This window comes from Gadus chalcogrammus, chromosome 21 (assembly GCF_026213295.1).
Source record: "Gadus chalcogrammus isolate NIFS_2021 chromosome 21, NIFS_Gcha_1.0, whole genome shotgun sequence".
Lineage (NCBI taxonomy): Eukaryota > Metazoa > Chordata > Actinopteri > Gadiformes > Gadidae > Gadus > Gadus chalcogrammus.
Genome location: NC_079432.1, coordinates 10,359,475 through 10,381,978, shown reverse-complemented (window position 1 = coordinate 10,381,978; position 22,504 = coordinate 10,359,475). Strand labels below are relative to the sequence as shown.

General features: G+C 44.9%; 1 protein-coding gene across 1 annotated transcript; it reads left to right on the top strand.

Moving 5' to 3' along the window:
- Positions 1 to 3,219: 3,219 nt before the first annotated feature.
- Positions 3,220 to 21,109, top strand: LOC130374600 (uncharacterized). Its single transcript, XM_056581466.1, has 11 exons — positions 3,220 to 3,278; positions 3,480 to 3,776; positions 4,295 to 4,330; positions 15,913 to 15,954; positions 16,229 to 16,294; positions 17,521 to 17,583; positions 18,824 to 18,925; positions 19,360 to 19,388; positions 19,947 to 20,012; positions 20,589 to 20,681; positions 20,981 to 21,109. Exons 1-11 carry the CDS (start codon positions 3,263 to 3,265, stop codon positions 21,107 to 21,109), a joined length of 939 nt encoding a protein of 312 aa, XP_056437441.1. The 5' UTR covers positions 3,220 to 3,262.
- The last annotated feature ends 1,395 nt before the right edge of the window (positions 21,110 to 22,504 follow it).

Sequence of the window (22,504 nt, the reverse complement as noted above, 5' to 3'; positions counted from 1 at the left end):
GCATTTCCCATTCAGATAATAAAGATTAATAAAGATCATACACATTCACTGACTGAAGATTATGTAAGGAAAATGTACATTTCTCGCTAGAAATGTCATTAGAAACGCGTTTAATGGTGTATCTGTCCTAAAATATTGCATTTCCCATTCAGATAATAAAGATTAATATAAGCTACGCCGTGTTCCGGAGCCGCGGGGGATTCTGGGAATTGGGGTTCTCAGTTGACAAATGGGGCTTTTGTTAACTTGTTTTGTTGTTAGGATTAAGTGGGGTTAATGGGTTCGGGATGTTATGTGGTTGTGTGTTGTTCTATTAACATTGTTCGTGTGTTCATAATTGTCGACACCGTCACCGAGAGTGACGTGACCATCGTTTCGTGCAGCTGTTCCGTGTTGAAGTCTCGTTCAATAAAAACCAACTCTCGTTGTCGAGCGTTCAATTAAAACCAACTCTCGTTGTCGAGCGTGCCCCCCCCCTCAACAAACGTGTTCCCCCCCCTCCCCGGTCAACAACAGTCTCCCCCCCCCCCCCTAAACAATCGTGTCCACAATTTGCCGCGAAAGCCGTGAAACCCAAACCCCGAAACCCGCCTCCACAGCGGCACACGTGGATACTGTAGGTATAACACGCTATTTTTTACGTTGAAATGCTACGTATCCAGTGTTCATGGAAACGTACACCGTCAACGTTTTTTCTTGGCGACTGGGTTGCTGGGTTGGTGACACAAACCAGCACCGCAAACGTTCTCTCCCGCTTGAGATGACGTGTTTCTTTATAGAAACGCGTTTAATGGTGTATCTGTCCTAAAATATTGCATTTCCCATTCAGATAATAAAGATTAATAAAGATCATACACATTCACTGACTGAAGATTATGTAAGGAAAATGTACATTTCTCGCTAGAAATGTCATTAGAAACGCGTTTAATGGTGTATCTGTCCGAAAATATTGCATTTCCCATTCAGATAATAAAGATTAATATAAGCTACGCCGTGTTCCGGAGCCGCGGGGGATTCTGGGAATTGGGGTTCTCAGTTGACAAATGGGGCTTTTGTTAACTTGTTTTGTTGTTAGGATTAAGTGGGGTTAATGGGTTCGGGATGTTATGTGGTTGTGTGTTGTTCTATTAACATTGTTCGTGTGTTCATTATTGTCGACACCGTCACCGAGAGTGACGTGACCATCGTTTCGTGCAGCTGTTCCGTGTTGAAGTCTCGTTCAATAAAAACCAACTCTCGTTGTCGAGCGTTCAATTAAAACCAACTCTCGTTGTCGAGCGTGCCCCCCCCCTCAACAAACGTGTTCCCCCCCCTCCCCGGTCAACAACAGTCTCCCCCCCCCCCCTAAACAATCGTGTCCACAATTTGCCGCGAAAGCCGTGAAACCCAAACCCCGAAACCCGCCTCCACAGCGGCACACGTGGATACTGTAGGTATAACACGCTATTTTTTACGTTGAAATGCTACGTATCCAGTGTTCATGGAAACGTACACCGTCAACGTTTTTTCTTGGCGACTGGGTTGCTGGGTTGGTGACACAAACCAGCACCGCAAACGTTCTCTCCCGCTTGAGATGACGTGTTTCTTTATAGATTCATGGGTCTGATTCGCCGATTTCCCATGCTGATATCCCCGAAGATTCTCGGGCATCTTCGACAATTTGGCTATAGATTGTCTCATTACACGCTAAATAATATAATTATAGCCTTGTAGTGACCGTAACATAATTCACCTACAGTATTTCGTTATGTGTTGTTCTTTCAATTGTGTTGTTGTTTACTGCATGTCATTTACGTTCTTGGTGGTTCAGGGATCGCGGTCCCTTTAAGGATTACGTGCGTCTCATGACGTCACAGATGCTGGATTTGTTTACCTTCAGCACGCTTTGATTTCCGGTTTTCTTTTTTACAAAATAAACGAGTCACACGGCTGTGTGCTCAACGTGCGAAGTTGTGTTCTTAACTTATTGCAATTTCCACAGCCTAATTATACATATAGGTTTTGGCATAAACATAACTAGGGTGCACTGTACTATCTGCGCACACCCTTTCTGAAGCCTCTCTCTCGCTCTCTCTCTCTCTCTCTGTCCCTCCCGCTCTCTCTTTCGTACCGTTTTGTGGAGCACGTTAATTGTCTTAGAACACTCCCATTCAGAATGCATTGGTTTACATTTCGTTTTGTGTAACACGCAAAAAGTCGCACTATCGTGCTCGGGAACACGCTTCAATAGATTAACGTTCGTGCGCAGGAGCACGCAATCGCGTGATACCGGGTTGACGATTGAGCTTGGTCTGGCAATAGCCAGGCTAGCATATCTTATGAAAATGCTATTATTTAGACAGCCCTTAGAGGGCGCCATAGACTAAACTGATGGGGAACGGGAAATGGTAGGCCTAGAACTGTTCTTATTAAACATCCATGGCTTCAGTGAGCTACACCTTATCAAATGAATGTTAAGTTTACAGTGTGTAAATGTGGTTAAAGTGAGGGGTACAAATCTGAGGTTTTAGCTCATGCTTTTTTATTTTTGAGTTGCTTTGTTCTACATTAGCCTACCCTTCTTCTGTTTTGGCATTATGTAGAGTGAGTAAAGAGTATTTGTGTGTGGTAGCTTTATATTAACGATCTCTGTGGGGAAATGCCTGTGTTAACGTTGACTTGAGAAACCTGCTTTCTACTTAGGTTTGAGATTAGCAATTAAAAATTTATAATTTCCTGTTGTTTACCTGTTTACCACTTCCACATTTTAAACATGGTGAAAATAATACAACAGGCCTGCTCCTCACCATTGTGCATTATTTTATCATTTGGTAATGACATTGAACTGATAATCAATAAATATGTTCAACAAAAATAGAGGATACAACTTAATGGTTTGAGATCAGAGGCAAAGACTTTCACATGTAGGCTACTTCCTAACCTATTAAGCACTAGCAAAGGTAAAGCATCGTATTTTTGTATCACTGATGAGATGCCATTGCAAACAAATAGGAAATATTATTATTTGCCATCTACACAATTTACTTTACAATATGTTTTGACACTCCATGACTGTACCAAATAATCTCTTGCATGAAAAAAGAGAAGAGTAAATAGGTTTGAGGTTTGAGGAAGTGAGAGAACACTCGCTATAAGAAGCCTTGCTCTCCACAGTGAGCAGTAGTTTGAGTTATCAGACAAAAATACAGAGAGATAGACAGACAGACAGACGGACAGACGGACAGACAGACAGACAGACAGACGGACAGACAGGGGGACAGATATGGTCACTCACAAAGGTAAGGACAAAAATATTAAATGTACAAGATAGTAATAACTAGTGAAGTAATAAGTGGGTGTTTGTGTTTGATGGCCTTGAAGTTATTTATTCAAATGAAAAGGTGCATAGTCCGCTTATCATTACATAACTGATTGTTCTGTCTCACAGATATCCTTCCAATCAATGACACATGGGCTTAAGTGATCAACTTTCTCCTCAGATCATGGAAGAACAGAGTTCAGAGCTGGAGATTGTGTCTCTCTATCATGTGATGGGGCTCCGAGTAACTGTTCCAGTATTATCTGGCTGTTCAGTTACAAGAGTGGTCCAGCTGATTCATTGTTTGAAGGAGGGAAGTTTAAGTCTGAAGGCAACAAAGGAAGACTACATGTTACAAAGGAGTGTTCTCTGGAGGTGAAGACTCAGAGAGAGGAAGATGAAGGTCAATACACCTGCAGATCCTTTCCATCATCAGGACTACAGTTTGATCATGCATCGCATCAACTAGAGCTAATGAGTGAGTATTTATATTCTCATGCACTAACCTTAATTAACGCTGTTGGGTTAAAACTCTTCCATGCGAACGATATGAACTGTGTGGTGTTTCAATGATTAATATTTGAATATAGGGTCCTCTGATTGAGTTTTGAGAATCCTGTCTGACTATGACATTAACTTTTATCAGTTTAAATAGATGTCTTTTTTACTTTCGACATTTTCTTGCATTGTTTTATTTCTAAAGTTGTTATAGTCTTCAAGCCTCATGGTCTTCAGTTATTCATCAGTCGCATATTTGGTCTACAGACACACCGCCAGAACAAAACCCTCCACCCTGTTATAAAAGGATACATTAAGCTGGTTTAGTTGTTAAAAAATAGTGATTAGGATAGATTCTAATTCCATATTTCTCTTTTCTTTCCCATTGAATATATCAGATATGAATGTGGACATTTTCTTACATTATTTTATTCCTTGAATTCTAATATATGTATGTTGGTCTTTGTTCTGTCTTTGCTTTTAATCCACATGGATCAGCAAGCACAAACAGACCAACCACAACCACAGTGAAAGGTATTTTATCTCTTATCTTGTGGAGCATGTTTCAAAATGGTGTCTTTATCTATCATGTAACTCTGAGTACTTGTAGCATCAAATTATGTATTCAACGAATCAATGCATGCATGCCAGCATTAGGTATATGAGAATCTCTGACATTATCACCACCAAAGTATGATGAGAACACCCCAAAATCTGCACTTATAACTGTAGAGATATCTTACACACACACACACACACACACACACACACACACACACACACACACACACACACACACACACACACACACACACACACACACACACACACACACACACACACACACACACACACACACACACACACACACACACACACACACACACACCAGCAGGACAAAACTCTCATCCCTTGCCTAAAATGTTTTTTTTAAGCATATTTGTTGGAAAGAGTTATTGTGATGGTTTACTAATTCCATGTTTCTATTTGTTTTGTCATTGCTTTTGGCACATGGAGTAGCAAACACAACTTGCACAAGCACATCCAAACCAACAACTCCAGCAGTGAAAGGTATTTAATCTCTATCGTGTGGAGCCATGTTTAAAAATTATGTCTTAATCCATCATGTAACTCTGTGGACTTGTAGCATCAAGTTATGTATTCTAACTATCTAGCTTCACCACAACCAAGACTATTAAACCATCACACTTCCTAGATCTGTTTCACAGAAACACAGAGCTGGTCAGAGATGTACTTTATTGACCACAACAACATGACTGCAGGGACATGAGTCAGGCTGGATAAAAGCTCTGCATCAAGCGATGGCTGAGTTTATATGATGTGTTTTCTTATAGTTAAGAGGTTTTGAGTTATCATAAGCCAGAGACAAAACCAAGTTTATTATCAGTAACATGTGACACTACTGACCAGGGTATGTGTTCTAACAATCTGAAAATCTCTCACTGCATCACCAACAAAAGTTTTCCCACTTTCTTCTGCATGCTAAAATACTTTCCCTTGCACAAAACCAAATAGAATTTCTGTCCGTGTGTGACCTGACTTAGAGCCACTCACCACAGGAAAGCATATGAGCAAGTGTTGCAACAGAATCTGCATGATTTCTAAATGAGAGACAACTACATCTCAATTGAGTCACTTAAGCAGATGCTTTAGTCAAGGTGTACAAACAGTGAGTTCAGTCACATGTCATTAAGGAGCAGGTAGGGGTTAAGGCAGGCTGTGGAGTCAGCCAGCACCAGCCCAGCAGCAAGGCCCTCAACACCAACACCAACCAATGGTGAGAAGAACACCATTTCAATATGGTGTTCATTCTTAATCTGTGGTTTAGGTCATGTGAATCATCAACATGTGTTGTAACGGTCCGACAATCACCACAGCCAACCCTCTGAAACCATCACACTTCCTACTTCATGTTCACAGGAACACAGAGCTGGCCAGTGACGTAGGCCTGCTTCATTAACCACAACCATTGCAGCATGTCTGCAAACTAGTTTGGGTGGGATGTAGCCTGGGAACAAGACGGATCTGAGCTCATGTTTTATCTACTAATTACATATGCATCGCCAACGGAGATCGCGTCGAGCAAAATATAATTTACACTTGATCCAATTGTCTTTGGTTACACGTTTGAAAAGACAATAAAATAACTTCCTGGTGGAAGAAGCAAAAACCTGTGTCCAGCGCTACATTGACCCGTTACAGTGGCACCCAACGCGGGGCGAGCGCACAGAAATGGACCATTCCCCATTGGGAAACGTGCTCGGGCACCTAGCCCAGATGGCGGAGAGACAAGGCCAGCTCCACCAGGCGCAGAACGAGGCGCTCACGGACCTGGCGCAATCCTTGGCCGCCGATCGGGCCATGCTCCGGGAGCTCCTCGCCTCCGGCGGACGCGGTGAAGGACCCCGGGGGGCGGGACCCGCGACAAACATACACGTCCCGAAGATGGGGGAGGCGGACGACGCGGAAGCCTTCCTCGAGACCTTCCAGGGGGTGGCCGAGGTCTCAGGGTGGCCCCGCCCGGAGTGGGCGCACCGTCTCCTGCCGCTCCTAACAGGAGAGGCGCAGCTTGCGGCCCACAGTCTGCCGGCTGGGGCCCAGCGGGACTACGACGCCATCACCAGGGCCATCCGAGACCGGCTGGGCCTCTACCCGGAGGAACATCGCCGGCGGTTTCGGGCGCTGGCCTCCCGTGAGGGCGACCGACCCTTCGCCTTCGCCCAGCAGCTGATGGACCAGGCCAGGAGGTGGCTGGTCCCAGACCGGAACACGGCAGAGGACGTGGTGGAGCAAGTGGCCCTGGAGAGGTTCGTGGAGGGGCTGCCGGCTAGGACCTCCGCCTGGGTCCGATACCACCGACCCGAGGCTCTCTCCGCCGCGGTCGTCCTGGCGGAGAGCCACCTGCAACCACCACCAGCGGGCCAGCGACCACCGACACCGAGCCCACGTACCGGTGCGGCTGCCCCACGGCGGGACAGACCAACCCCGGCGCCGAGGGCGAGATGGGGGGGCGTTCCAGAGCGGGCACATGAGTCGCCTCCCACCCCCACTCCACAGGCGGGCGCTCAAGCGGCAGGGGAGGGGTGCTGGCGGTGCGGGCGGCCTGGCCACTTCCGGCGGGAGTGCCCTATGATGGAGGTGGGTCAGGTCGTCCGCGTCACCGGTGCCCCGTCTCCTCCCCACGGTACCGTATCCCGGTGAGGATACAACGGGGTACGCACCGGGCGCTGTTGGACTCGGGCTGCATGCAGACCATGATCCACCAGCGCCTGGTGCGGTCCGAGGCGTTGATAGAGGCATCGAGCGTTTCGGTGAAATGTATACACGGGGATGTTCACACGTATCCCTTGGTCCCTATCGAAATTCGTTACGGGGGGAAAACGCATAGAGTCAAGGCGGCGGTTAGTCCGAGCCTCACGCACCCCCTGATTCTAGGGTTAGATTGGGCTGGGTTTCCAGGGGCGGTTAGCGAGACTACGGGGGTGCGGACACGACAGATAGGGACATGTAGGTCATGCGCTGTGTTCTGCGCCGATGCAAGGGCGTCCGACGCTGATCAGGAATCGGGGGAGGAGGCGGGAGGTTCTCAACCCGAGGTCCGAGCGCCGAGCTTCCCACCGGTAGACGATTTCCCCCTCGAGCAGTCTCGGGATGCTACTTTACGCTCAGCCTTCGACCAAGTGATTGCTATTGATGGTTCGAGGGTACAGCCAGACGCAGTGCTGACTTACCCACACTTTGTGGTCATTAGGGATAGGCTTTATCGGGTGGGTCGTGACACCGAGAGTGAGGAGATTTTTACCCAGTTGCTGGTACCCAGGAGCCGCCGGGAAATGATTTTCCAGGCGGCGCATTACAACCCAATGGCGGGCCATTTGGGGTACGAGAAAACACTAAACCGGATAATGGCTCGATTCTATTGGCCGGGGATTCGGGCGGAAGTGCGTAGGTGGTGCGCCTTCTGCCCCGAGTGCCAGCTGGTGAATCCCCCCGCCATTCCCAGGGCTCCCTTGCGGCCCCTTCCTCTGGTGGAGGCCCCATTCGACCGCGTGGGCATGGACATTATCGGGCCATTAGAACGTTCCTCACAAGGGTATCGATTTGTGTTGGTCCTGATCGACTACGCAACCCGATACCCGGAAGCAATTCCATTGCGCAACATCTCTGCGAAGAGTGTTGCGCAGGCGTTGTTTCATGTCATATCGCGGGTGGGAATCCCGAAAGAGATTCTCACTGACCAGGGCACCAATTTCATGTCACGCACGATGAAGGAACTTTACGGGTTGTTGAAGGTGAAGGCCATCCGCACGAGCGTCTATCACCCAGCCACTGACGGCTTGTGCGAGAGGTTTAACCGGACGTTAAAGTCCATGATCCGGAAGTTTGTACTGGAGGATGCTCGAAATTGGCATCAATGGCTAGACCCTCTGTTGTTTGCGGTGCGGGAAGTTCCTCAGGCTTCCACGGGGTTTTCCCCATTCGAGTTGCTCTATGGGCGCAGGCCCAGGGGCGTCCTGGACCTCATTAAAGAAACCTGGGAGGAGGGGTCCAGCGACAGTAAAAACGAAATCCAGTACGTCATGGACTTGCGTGCAAAGCTCCACTCACTCGGGGTAATGTCACGTGAGCATTTGCACCAAGCCCAGGAGAATCAGAAACGCCTGTACGACAGAGGGACTAGATTACGCGATCTTGCACCGGGGGATAAGGTCCTCGTTCTGTTGCCCACCTCTAGCACCAAATTACTCGCGAAGTGGCAAGGGCCCTTTGTGGTCACACGGCGGGTTGGGGACGTGGATTACGAGGTGGCGCGCACGGACAGGGGCGAAAGCAAGCAGGTCTACCACATCAACCTCCTAAAGAGGTGGAACGATGCGGTCCCTGTCGCGTTTGCGTCGACGTTACCGGAGAAGGAGGAGTTTGGGCCGGACGTCCCTAGCCTAGGCCCCACCCCCCCGGTCGGTCAGGGCGAGGGTCTCGTAGAGAGTCAGGCACGGGACGTTGCCGGTCTACAACTCCGGTTCGCCGACGTATTTTCGCCCCTGCCCGGTCGCACCCCTCTGATTACTCACAACATCGAGACGCAGCCAGGTTTAACGGTGCGGACACGCCCCTACAGGCTGCCCGTCCACAAACAAGATGTGGTACGGCGCGAATTGGCAACCATGTTGGAGTTGGGCGTGGTCGAGGAGTCTCACAGTGACTGGTGCAGTCCCGTCGTGCTGGTGGGGAAGCCGGACGGGTCTGTCCGGTTCTGTGTAGATTACCGTAGGGTGAATGCGGTGTCAAAGTTCGATGCCTACCCAATGCCTCGGATCGACGAGCTAGTGGACCGGCTTGGCATGGCCAAATATTATACGACCCTGGACTGCACAAAGGGCTACTGGCAGATTCCGTTGTCTCCAGCAGCCCGGGAAAAAACAGCCTTCTCCACTCCGCTCGGTCTCTACCAGTTTAAGGTGCTTCCGTTCGGGTTGTTCGGGGCCCCGGCCACGTTTCAGCGGCTGATGGACCGGGTGTTACGGCCCCACGCCGCGTATGCTGCTGCCTACATCGATGACATCGTTATCTATAGCGGAACGTGGGAGCAGCATGTGCGGCAGGTGGCGGCCGTCCTTCAGTCGCTGAGACGGGCGGGGCTCACGGCCAACCCGAAGAAGTGCGTGATCGGGCGGAGGGAGATTCAATATCTGGGGTTCCACCTGGGGCGGGGGAAGGTCCGGCCGCAGGTCGGTAAGACGGCGGCGGTCGCGGCCTCCCCTCGGCCCAGGACCAAAAAGGAGGTGAGGCGGTTCCTGGGACTGGCGGGCTACTATCGGCAGTTCGTACCGAATTTCTCCGACCTGGCCAGCCCCTTGACCGACCTCACCCGTAAGAGAGCCCCAGATACAGTCCAGTGGTCGGAGCCATGTCAGGTGTCGTTTGAGGCTATTAAAACAGCCCTCTGTGGAAAGTCGGTCCTGTGTGCTCCTAACTTTGATCTCCCTTTTTCCCTGCAGACGGACGCGTCGGATAGGGGGTTGGGCGCGGTCCTGACTAGGGCTGGGATAAACGATTATTTTTTAAACGATTAATCTAGCGATTATTTTTTCGATGCATCGATTCATCTAACGATTCATTTTTTCAGTCCGATTCGATTTCGATTCGATTCGATTCTCGATTATCTCCCCATTAATTGACTAATAGCAATTTATACATGTTGATTTACATATCTGAATGATAAAATATGAATTCCTTAACATTTCAATACATGTTTATTGCCTTTAAATTCCTATATAAAAGTGCAAAGTAATGCATTCTTAGAATTCTACGGTGCTCGGTCATCTGCAGCTGCTACCGGGTGGCGCCTCTTCAGGTGCTGGTGAATTGCCGTGTTGCTAGAATGGAAAGGCATCTCCTTTTTTGGCGCCTTGCCCTTATGAAAGTCTGAGGAGCCACTCGCGTTGCAACTACGCTCCGGCGCCGCCCATCTTTTTTTTTTTTTTTTTTTTTTTTTAAATCGACGCGCATTTTTCGCGTCGACGTAATTTATGCGTCGACGTCGTCGATTACGTCGACGCGTCGTCCCAGCCCTAGTCCTGACCCAGCAGGTGGAGGGGGTCGACCGCCCGGTGCTGTACCTGAGCCGGAAATTATCAGACCGGGAGGGTCGGTACAGCACGGTGGAGAAGGAGTGCCTCGCCATCCGGTGGGCGGTCGGCGCCCTCCGCTACTACCTGCTGGGACGCGCGTTCACCCTCTACTCCGACCACGCCCCCCTCCAGTGGCTCCACCGCATGAAGGACGTCAACGCGAGGATCACCCGGTGGTACCTCGCGTTGCAGCCCTTTAATTTTCAGGTCGTGCACAGGCCTGGGGCGCAGATGGCCGTGGCGGACTTCCTCTCCCGCTCTGGGGGGGGGGAGTGAGTTGGCGGCCGGATGTGACCCCGGCCTGTGTCGGGCGGTGGGGGTGTGTGGGGGGACGTGCGACGTCTGGCCTGCAGGGGGAGTATGGGCAGGTTGGGAGAGCACCGGATTGGCTGGGGGGATTGGACCTGAGTGCGGGCAGGTGTCGGCACTCAGGCCAATCAGGGAGTGTTTGCCTGCTTTTGTCTTGTAGTGAGAGGGGAATCCAGGAAGGATTGGCAGCAGAAAGAAGCCGATCGCCAACGGAGATCGCGTCGAGCAAAATATAATTTACACTTGATCCAATTGTCTTTGGTTACACGTTTGAAAAGACAATAAAAGAACTTCCTGGTGGAAGAAGCAAAAACCTGTGTCCAGCGCTACATTGACCCGTTACAAGCGTTATATTTAAATAGAGGCAAAAGTGAGCTGTATATATTTCAATCTATTGACTCATAGTGGCCATAGGATGTGTGTTAATGATCTGATAATCTATCACAACGTTTTCACAACTTCATCAGCACACAAATAGATATCGTGTGAGATCCTGTGAGATATCGAATCTCTATCTTTTCTAAAGGACATGTTTTCACAAAAGTGAAAATGTGGGGTTCAAATTTGGGTTCAAACCCAGAACTTTTTGCCTTGGAGTCAACCTCTATAAAAAGTAGGATAATATTCTGTATTCTATCATTAAATATTGTTCATAGTATGTCCGTTTAACCTTTTGTCATTTTCTATGGTTTCCAACATAAGTCCATATCCACCCTTGTAGGTCCTTAATTCATCTGAGATCCTGCCGACTACGAACGAGAGGAACGTAAACTCTATGGATCTGGGTTGCAGGTGGACCTGGGTTAACAGCAGGGGTAGCGCTGGGTGCAGCGGTCCTGTTGATCGTGGGCCTGGTTCTCCTCATTCGCTGGCACAGGAGAGGTGAGAGGAGAACATTAACACCATCATGTTGTCACGTTTACATCTGTCTACACACCGTTTATATCACCATGGAAACGTTCACTGTGGCTTTCTCTTCACAGGAAACAAGAGGCCAAAGGACCCCACAACCATTGTGAGTTTAAAAGACAGAACTTAAACTATTTGGTTGAATAAGAAATAGCATTAAAGCCATCTAGCTCAATGTTTGTAGGTGGACGTTCCGTGGTTATAATGCTACACAACGTAGCATTATAACTCAAGGTGGCCACAGGCATGAGTGTTAATATTCTGACTATCGCTGACAGCGAGATACAAAAATAAAAATGACTTCCCCTAACTCTTTGACATATGAAGGTCTGCAGCGTAGGAAACGCTGACCAAACAACATATCTGCAGATGCAACCGCTATGTTGAGATGAAGAATCTGAATAATGGACATGAAATACTTTTCAGTAATTTAAACAGCTGTTTCAATCCAAATCGACTAATATAATGCAGGGGTAGGTAGGGATATTGGCATCTTGTAGTTAGACATTGGGGTTAAAATCCAGAAGCTTTTGGTTTGAGTCACTATAATCAATAGACTATAGACTACTCTATCGTCCTGTTTATAGCAGATGCACAAAATATGTTGGGGTCACAAAATGGACCCCACCACTGGTGAGACCAGCTGATGAGTAATTGGGTTCCTGTACTGGGTGCAGGGTCTGAACTCTATCAGGGACACCCCACCAGTCATAGGAGGCCTTCATGACCAGGTGAGACTTATTCATCCATTCATCACACACACAGGCACGCACGCACGCACGCACGCACGCACCACGCACGCACACATCCTGCCTCAATTTATCCACTTCAAGTAATTGAATTGAGCATAATACAAAATCTATGGAACATGAATCGAATGCGTCTGACTCCGCAACTCCTGACCGTGTCACACAGCATCTCAGCGTGGACGGAGATAAGGGCGGAGGTCCAACATACGCCTCCATTGTCCTGTATGAGGGACAGAGGAGCGTGGCTACAGCACAGGTAAACTGTCTCCTGGTGGAAGCACACCACAAGAGGTCAATAATAATAGTATTGAATGTCGCAGCGTACATGTTGTCGTGATATATCATGCCAAGGCTCTTGCACCACCTGGCTCTCGTACCTCGTCACAGCAGCATCAAAGCACAGAGCATCATGTCCACACCATGGAATGAATCATATCACAACATTCCATATCACAGTTATTCCATGTCATGGTATATCCCCTGCTTGAGCTGCTCCCCCCGCGACCCGACCCCGGATAAGCGGATGACGATGAGGATGATGAGGATGAGGTATACTGTGTCACGACATTCTGTTTCACGTCCGTCACGCTATAGGTTGAGGACGATTCCAGCGATGCAGTGACCTACGCCTCAGTGAGGGCCTCTCCCAGATGTGGAGAGAAGGCTGGTGATGTGGACGTACACTACGCCACCGTCAACAAACGGGCATAATATCAAAACGTCTTTAGATGAGTACGGGATGAAACAGAGCCAGCAGCAGCAGCCAGCAGTAGAAATGATGAATATATAAAAAGATAAAAAACTGTTATTGTCAATAATCCATGTTTACCTTCAGGTGTAAACACATTTTTTGATCAATAATTGCTGAATGCTCTTTCACATGAGGGTTATCAGAGGAAAAGTGATTCACAATTAATTACCGGTAACTACAAATTACCAAAGTTTATTAAAGTTATTCATAAATTGCAAATATTTCCCGTATGGTTTCCATGAAAGAGGCTACTAGCTCATATCTTATGAAATTGCTAGTATTTAGACAGCCTTTAGAGGGCGCCATAGACTAAACTGATGGGGAATGTAAAAAAGTCGGCCTAGAACTGTTCTTAAACATCCCTGGCTACAGTGAGACCCTATTTAAAGGGAATGTTAAGTTTATTTGTAAATGTGTTTAAAGTGAGTGGGGTGCGAATCTGATGTTTTAGCTCATGCTGTTTTATATTTAAGTTGCTTGACACCTTTTTCTGTTTTGGCATTATGTCGAGTGACTATATATGAGTGTATTTGGTGAGCTTTATATTAAATATCTCTGTAAGTTAACGCCTGTGTTAACGTTGACTTGAGAAACCTGATTTCTGCTTAGGTTTGAGATGAGCGATTAAAAATACATAATTTTCTGTTGTTTACCTGTTTACCACTTCCACATTTTAACAAAATGAAAATAATATAATAGGCCTGCTCCTCACCATTTTGCATAATGTTCATGTTGTACAATCATTTGGTGATGATATTGAACTGTTCATTCAATAAAAATAGACGATAATTACCACCCAATAGTTTGAGATCAGAGGAAAAGTGTTTCACATGTAGGCTACTTCTTATGCCATTAAGCGCTAGCAAAGGGTAAACCATCGTATTTTTCTATCACTGATTACACGTTATTACAAACAAATAGGAAATGTTATTATATAGCCAAATAAGTCCATCTTCACAATATACTGATACGTTTTTACAGTCCATGTCTGTACCAGGTAATCTCTCATGTGAAAAAAGAGGAGAGTAAAGTGTTGGAGGTTTGAGGAAGTGAGAGAACACTCACTATAAGAAGCCTTGCTCTCCACAGTGAGCAGTAGTTTGAGCTATCAGACAGGCAGAAAGACAGACAGACAGACAGACAGACAGACAGATATGGTTGCTTCAACGTCATACAAAGGTAATGACTTTAAATAAACAAGATAATAAAAACTAGCAAAGTTATCAGTGGGTGTTTGTGTTTATGGCCTTAAAGTTATTTATTCAAATTAAAAGGTGTATAGTTTGCTAAACATTACATAACAGAATGTTCTCTCTCACAGATATCTTTCCAATCAATGACAAATGTAACAAAGTAACTTTCTCCTCAGATCATGGAAGAACAGAGTTAGAAGCTGGAGATAGTGTCTCTCTATCATGCAGGGCTCTGAGTGACTGTTCCAATATTGCCTGGCTGTTCAGTTACAACAATGGAGCGGCTGTAGAATTGGTTGTAGGACGGAAGGTTAAGTCTGAATACAAGAAAGAAAGACTACATGTTACAAAGGAGTGTTCTCTGGAGGTAAAGAAGTTAAGAAAGGAAGATGAAGGTGTTTACGCCTGCAGAGAGTACCCATCATCAGGAGGACAGGTTGATCATACACGGCATGAAGTAAAACTAATAAGTGAGTATTTATATTTTTATGTACTCTCCTAAATTAACAATTTCAGGTTAAAACACTTTGGGAAAATTATGACGCGTGTAGTGTTTCAATTATTCATATTTGAATATAGTGTCATGGATCCTCTTATTGAGATTTGAAAATCCTGTGGGACAACGAGATTAATTTTTAACAGTTTAAATAGATGTCTTCATTACTGTAGACATTTTCTTACATTCATTCATTTGTTACATTTTTATAGTCTTCAAGCCTCATGGTCTTCAGTTATTCATCCGTAAAATATCTGGCCCACAGACACACCACCAGAACAAAACACTCCACCCTGTTGTAAAAGGATAGATTTGAAGCTGGTGTAGTTGTTGCAAAAGAGTGATTAGGGTAGTTTCTAATCTGTTAGAAACTACCCCACTACGAGGTCACACCGTTTTTAATCTGTGTGACCTCGTATTTGTATTGTCATGTAATTTGTATTCTTGTCTTGTAAATGGAACTTCGAGTCCGGAATAAAGTATTCATTCATTCATTCTAACACCGTATTTCTCTTTTCTTTCCCATTGAATATATCAGATATGACTCTAGACATTTTCTTGCATTATTTTATTCCTTAAATTCTCACATACAGTATTTATGTTTAGTAATTCCATGTTGGTCTTTGTTCTGTCGTTGCTTTTAATCCACATGGAGCAGCAAGCACACAAAGACCAACCCCAACCACAGTGAAAGGTATTTCTTCTCTATCTTGAGGAGCCATGTTTCTAAATGGTGTCTTTATCTGTCATGTAACTCTGAGGACTTGGTAGTGGATGAATCAATGAATGCATGCCAGCATTAGGAACATGATAATCTCTGACATTATCACCACCAAATATGATGAGAACATCCCAAAATCGTTTGTTTAGTTACATTTTAGACATGAACTTAATTTACAAATCAGAAAGAAATCTGGCCCCCACACACAATCAGCAGGAAAAAACTCTCATCCCTAACCTCAAATGTTAAGCATATTTGTTGGAAAGAGTTATTGTGATGGTTTACTTATTCCATGTTTCTCTTTGTCTTGGCATTGTTTTTGCCACATGGAGTAGCAAACACAAGCACATCCAAACCAACCACTACACCAGTGAAAGGTAATTCACCATCATGAGGAGCCATGTTTCAAAATGGTGTCTTTATCCAGCATGTAACTCTGAGTACTTGGTACTGGAGGTACGAGAGGCCTACCGTGAGGAACCTGTAGAATCTCTGACATCTCCACTAAAGTATGATGAAACAATCACACATTCTTCTGTTATAACTGTAAACCTTGATAAAACTCAACGCTTGTCTAAAATGATATCTTAAAGCATATTTGTTATAAGGTGTGATTAATGTTCCTCTTTTCCATTGATTTTAATCCAGTAGGAGCAGCCAGCAGCAGCCCAGCAGCAAGGCCCTCAACATCAACACCAACCACACACACACTGAACGGTATTCTATCACTGTCATGGTTTAAAATGGTGTGTTTCTATCTATCCCTGTTACTCTGTGGACTTGGAGCATCAAGTTATGTCTTCTAACTATCTAACTTCACCACAACCAACACTAGTAACCCATCACACTTCCTACTTCTGTTTCACAGAAACACAGAGCTGGCCAGAGATGTACTTTATTAACCACAACAACATGTCTGCAGGGGCATGAGTCAGGCTGGATACACACTCTGCATCAAGTGATGGCTGAGTTGATAAGTGCTTTGATATAGTTAAGAGGTTTTGAGTTATCATAGTTAAGCCAGAGACAAAACCAAATTCATTAACATGTGACACTACAGACCTGGGTATGTGTTCTAACAATCTCTCACTGCATCACCAACAAAAGTTTTCCCACGTTCTTCTGCATGCAAAAATACTTGCCCTTGCACATAACCAAATTGAAATTCTGTCCGTGTGTGACCTGACTTAGAGCCACTCACAACAGCAAAGCATATGAGCAAGTGTTGCAACAGAAACTGCATAATTTCTAAATGAGAGTTAACTATATAAATCTCTATTGAGTCACTTTAGCAGATGCTTTAGTCAAGGTGTATAAACAGTGAGTTCAGACACATGTCATTAAGGAGCAGGTAGGGGTTAGGGGCAGCTCGCTCAAGGACGCCATGACAGTCAGGCTGTGTAGTGTGGACATTGGGGATGGAACCCTGAAGTAAATTATTTTAGTCTATGCTATTTCTGATGACATATGTCAAGCTAACAACAGTTATGAATGGTTTCTTCACCACATAAGGTTTTAATGATTTTATAGATAAGTTAAAGACTACAAACATGGCCACTTTGCCATTTCCGTTGGCCATTCCCGCCAAGACAGACCAAAGGTTTACCTGGGTCAGTTAGAACATGTAGGCGTGGCCTATTTACCGCTCCGCCCACTCCCAATATAACGGTTTATTTACCTGTGTTCGGGAGATGCTTCATGAACCACCTCCAGAACACAAGCCTGTTTACCTTGTGTCTCTGTTAGAATAAACCATGTGTTGAACGTTTACCACTCTCCTAGTTATACCTAGCACGACACGAGACGACCATACCACAAAGGATCAAAACTGTTTTTCCTCAATAACCCACAACCAATTTATCTGGGAATCAAACACCTTAACTAGTAGCTGATGACTTGTTCCATGTTTCTCTTTGTTCTGTCATTGATTTTTAATCCACAAGGAGCAGCCGGCAGCAGCACAACATCATGGCCCCCAACAACACCAACACCACATACACCCAACGGTATTTCATCTCTATCTTGTGTTGTGTTTCAAAATGGTGTTCTTTCTTAATCTGTGGATTTAGGACACGTAAATCATCAACATATGTGTTATAACGGTCCGACCATCACCACAGCCAACCCAATGAAACCATCACACTTCCTACTTCAAGTTCACAGGAACACAGTGCTGGCCAGTGACGTAGGCCTGCTTCATTAACCACAACCATTGCAGCATGTCTGCAAACTAGTTTGGGTGGGATGTAGCCTGGGAACAATACGGATCTGTGCTCATGTTTTATTTGCAATTGACATATGCACAATCTTCATTTGCGAAAACCACAAGCACATCCCCACCAACCTCAACTACAGTGAAAGGTAATTCATCTCTATCATGAGGAGCCATGTTTCAAAATGGTGTCTTTATCCATCATGTAACTCTGAGGACTTGGTAGTGGAGGTCAGTCAATTGGGTCACTTCCAATTAGTGCTGCTATTTGTCTTGTGGTAGGCTATTATTTTGCCGTTAAAAATCAGTGAGGCAGAATCTGCACTAAAATACATGATTATCGCTTCAATGGCTATGAAATATTTTCCTATAGTAAGGAGGTTTTTAGTTATTAGGCTATAGTTCAATTAGAAACCAAAGTGAGCTGTATATATTTACATCTATTGACTCATAGTGCCATAGGATGTGTGTTAATGATCTGATAATCGAACACAACGTTTTCACAACTTCATCAGCACACAAAATACTTCCCCGTACGCTGTGACAGAGATGAATTTCTGGCCGCATGTGAACCGATGGCCACAGCAACACGTCTGCAAATGAAATGGCTGTGAGATATCGAATCTGCATCTTTTCTAAAGGACATGAACGTAGCCATTTTCACAAAAGTGAAAATGTGCTCAGAACTGAAAATGTTGGGTCAAAGTGGGGTTCAAACCCAGAACCTTTTGGCTGGGAGTCAACCTCTAAAACTAGGATAATATTCTGTATTCTATCATCAAATCTTTTCTATTGTGTGTCGGTTTTAACCTTTAATCATTTTGAATAGCAGACCATGGCCAGATATGTACACTTAGTTAGACCATCCTACTCTCTTTCATCCTATTATTTACAGATAAAGCCTGTTTAATTCTCTGTGGTTGCAGACATAACCCCATGTGTGTTGTTATAATGGTAAATGGCCTCCATCACCCTCTGTAACCACTCAAGGCGTTGTACCATCAGCTCATGGAGGTCGGTGTGATCTCTTCCAGCTCCTACAGCGGGGGTCCTGCTGCGGGTCCTGGTGCTGCTGGGCTTCTCCGTCCTGACCCTGGTGGTTCTGCTCAGCCTCATTGGCTGGTGGAGAACCAGAGGTGAGGAGAGAGAGAGAGGGGGGGGGGGGGGGGGAGAGAGAGAGAGAGAGCGAGACCGAGAGCGGGGGGGGGAGAGAGAGAGAGAGGGGGGGGAGAGAGAGAGAGAGAGAGAGAGAGAGGGTTTAAAACCTCATGTGTGTTCCATCTCAAGGCTAAATAGATCTTGGATATTTTAAATATCTTAAAGAGACTTTGCATCAAAAAGGCAGCACCTATTTCTGTGTTGTGCCGTTTTCCTTGTCCTCCAGAAGGCTTAAAGTCTAGTCCTTGGGGTGAGGGTGTGTCTTATATAGTGTGGGTCTGTGAAGGCCTTCGGGACTTTAACTGAGTTGAGGGCTTTACTAATTGTCTTTACTTGACTTGTGGTCACGTCTCCATCTTCACACCTGTTTATATTGCCATGGAAACACTGACTGTGGCTTTCTCTCCACCAGGTACCAAGGCGGAAACAGAAGAGTGCATTGTGAGTTAAAGACCAAAGAGGATGAATTACAGTAACATGTTGTGTTCGTGGCCAGGTTGACTTGTTCTCTATTTACTGTGTTGCTCAACAAGTGGAGAATATGACAACGATCCACACTAAGCAGGTCAATGTTAGCACAGGCTGCTACCATTTTAACTACATGTTAGTAATAATGACATTTAAAATGTTGCAGTAAAGGAGGGTGGGGTGTTTAATGAGGCTTAGCAATATAAAAGGAAGAGACTACTGCTGATTTGTGATTATCGAGCAGCTCTAGCAGTCTACAATGCACTTTGTTGAGTTGTTTTGGGATTTAGAAAACCCTTTGAAATGTGATATATTACTCTTTAAACTACCACTTATGAATGATCTCCATCTGATTGGCTACTCTGAACTCTGTCTAGTCTATTTTTAAGCTGTAGGTGCCGTAGCCCAGTTTCCTGTAGCGGCTCTAATGTCGATGCGTTGCAGTGATAGTTGTAGAGGGTCGGTCCCTTTGGAGGGCGGTGGCTGCTAGAGGGATGTGAGCAGCAGTAACTGATGACTGTGTTGGTGCAGGGTCTGAACTCTGCCAGCGACGCCCCGCCAGCCAGAGAACGCCTCGGCTCAGGGGCCAGTGACCAGGTGAGACTCCTTCACCCATTCATCACACACACACACACACACACACACACACACACACACACACACACACACACACACACACACACACACACACACACACACACACACACACACACACACACACACCCCATCCATTCTGTCGTGTAATCGTCAAATTGAATACATCTCACATGCACATCTTAATGTCTGGTTTCCTTGAATGAATTATTAATTTTTTTTAATTAATGCAATTATAATTTATTGCATCCAAATTGAAATATAAGTTTATTTATATATATATATATATATACATACATAAAAGATTTACCCTTTGTCTATTTTTCCATAGTTTTTATTGTTGAGTTTTTTATTCTAATTTCTGTCACCCTTATTTCCCACCTTGGATTAATGAAGTACACTTTATCTTTTCTTATGTTAATGTGTACCAGCAACAAACATTAAGTACCCTAATGTTATTGTGTATAAGATCTATTTTCTGTATATCTTTCTGTTTTATTATTCTTATTTAAAGGTTTTGTCTCTAGTTCCTCCCCTGTGGGATTAAAGGAGTTCATCTTATCTCATGTGAATGTGTAGCAGCAGCACACTGTGGAGATGGACCTGGACTGGGCTCCCAGGGGCCCCTCTGTGGTCCAGCGTGGTGGGCAGAGGGCAGTAGGCTCAGCACAGGTAAACATTATAGACTCAGCCACGCCCACCTCACAGGTCACTCATGGACCTGAGACACAGAGAAGGTTGGGGGGGAGTCAACAGAGCAACATTTAAAAGGTTTACGTTTCAATCTGAATCTCCAGGAAATGTTCCTGGCGCGGCTTCTCTAATAAAATATAATTTTCCTGTTAATTCTCTGTTGGTACACAGTTTTACCGACATTTATTAAACAAATTAGGAAATACGTTGTAAACGTATCGTATAATGCAAGGGACATTTCATTGATTAATTAAAAATATATATTTTGGTTCTTACAGGACCAAGAGGATCCTGGTGAACTTAGCGATGCGGCTACCTATGAAAACCTGAGGGCCCCTCCCAGATGTGTTGGGGACACTGCGGACACGGGCGTCCATTTTGTCACCGTCCACCAACTGTCAAAATGACAAACTAACTAAATGAGGTTAATTATATAATAATACGACTATTTTAAAGCTCTTGCATTAAAAAAATTTCTTGTTCTACCAAACGCCTCATTCTGTTATGCTTTAGATATGTAGGCTACAAATGTAACTGAGATGTACTTTCAATTGTGCAATAAAAACATTCTGATTTCTCCATTTTGCATTATGTCATAAGTTCATAATGAGATTTAACAGAAATATAAAGGCTTGTGATCTTACACATGGCTACACATTGATGAGGATAGCCAAATATAATTGACAAAAAGAGACAAACCATTGCTTTCAGATCAAAGATAAAGTGTTTCAAGCTATTTCTTATGCTATTAAGCACTATCATAGGCGAACCATAACTCTTGGATTGTTATAATCTAAGATAAAATGCTAACAGAGTATAGGCCAATTGATGTTTCCTCTTCAGTTCAATAAAATTTGACTTTTAAAACGTTGTCGATTATGCACCCAACAAACAAAGCATTGACAACATTATGCATCTTTATTTCATTGATCACATGTCACTAAAAACTACTCAGTAATGTTATTATGTAACCAAATAAGTCCATCTGCACCATGGACAATCAGTGACTCTGAGTGAAGTGTGACACTGTAGGAACGTGAGCCTGGGTGCCTGGGTGTTCATTTAATCCTCTATATTTATGTCTATTTGTGTTACTCTATGAACTTTTGTAGTGTTCATAGTGGCCACATGAATGTGTGTTCATAATCGGACAATGTCTTGCAATTACCAAAGTATTTGCAAGAGCGTTTTCAGCACACAAATATATATATTTATATACATACATATCTATACTTCCTCTAATGCCGTGACAGAGAGGATTGGCTCCATGGTGCAGCCTGTGAACCACGGACCACAGCAGCGCCTCTCCAGACGGCTGTGTTGAGAGGCCGGATCTGCTGCATCATTTCTAAACACCACATAGCTTCAACCATATTACTGTTGAGTCATTCTAGCAGCTGCCTTTATCCAAAGTGAGGAAGAGTGAATTCAGATACATTATTAAGGAGCAGGTAGGGATATATACGCTTCGTGCATTTTGACATTGGGGATCAAACCCAGACCCTTTTGCCCAGAACCTAGTCTAGTGGTTAGGACTCCACAGACTAATCACGGACTCTTATATTCAAGCGTTCTATTAGTTATCTATAGAAATTGTTATTTTCATTTTTTCCCTAAGATTTCATAAAGTAGGTTTTTAACGAATCTGAAACTGTAAATGGACATATTTCTTAGGTGCTTTCCCAACCTAGGGCTGCTCAAGAGAATTCATAATTAGTGGACCACATTCAGCCATTCATACATTCATGTCAACCCTCAAGGGAACAGCCAGCTTGTGGTGGAGCAGTTAGGGTTGGGTCAGG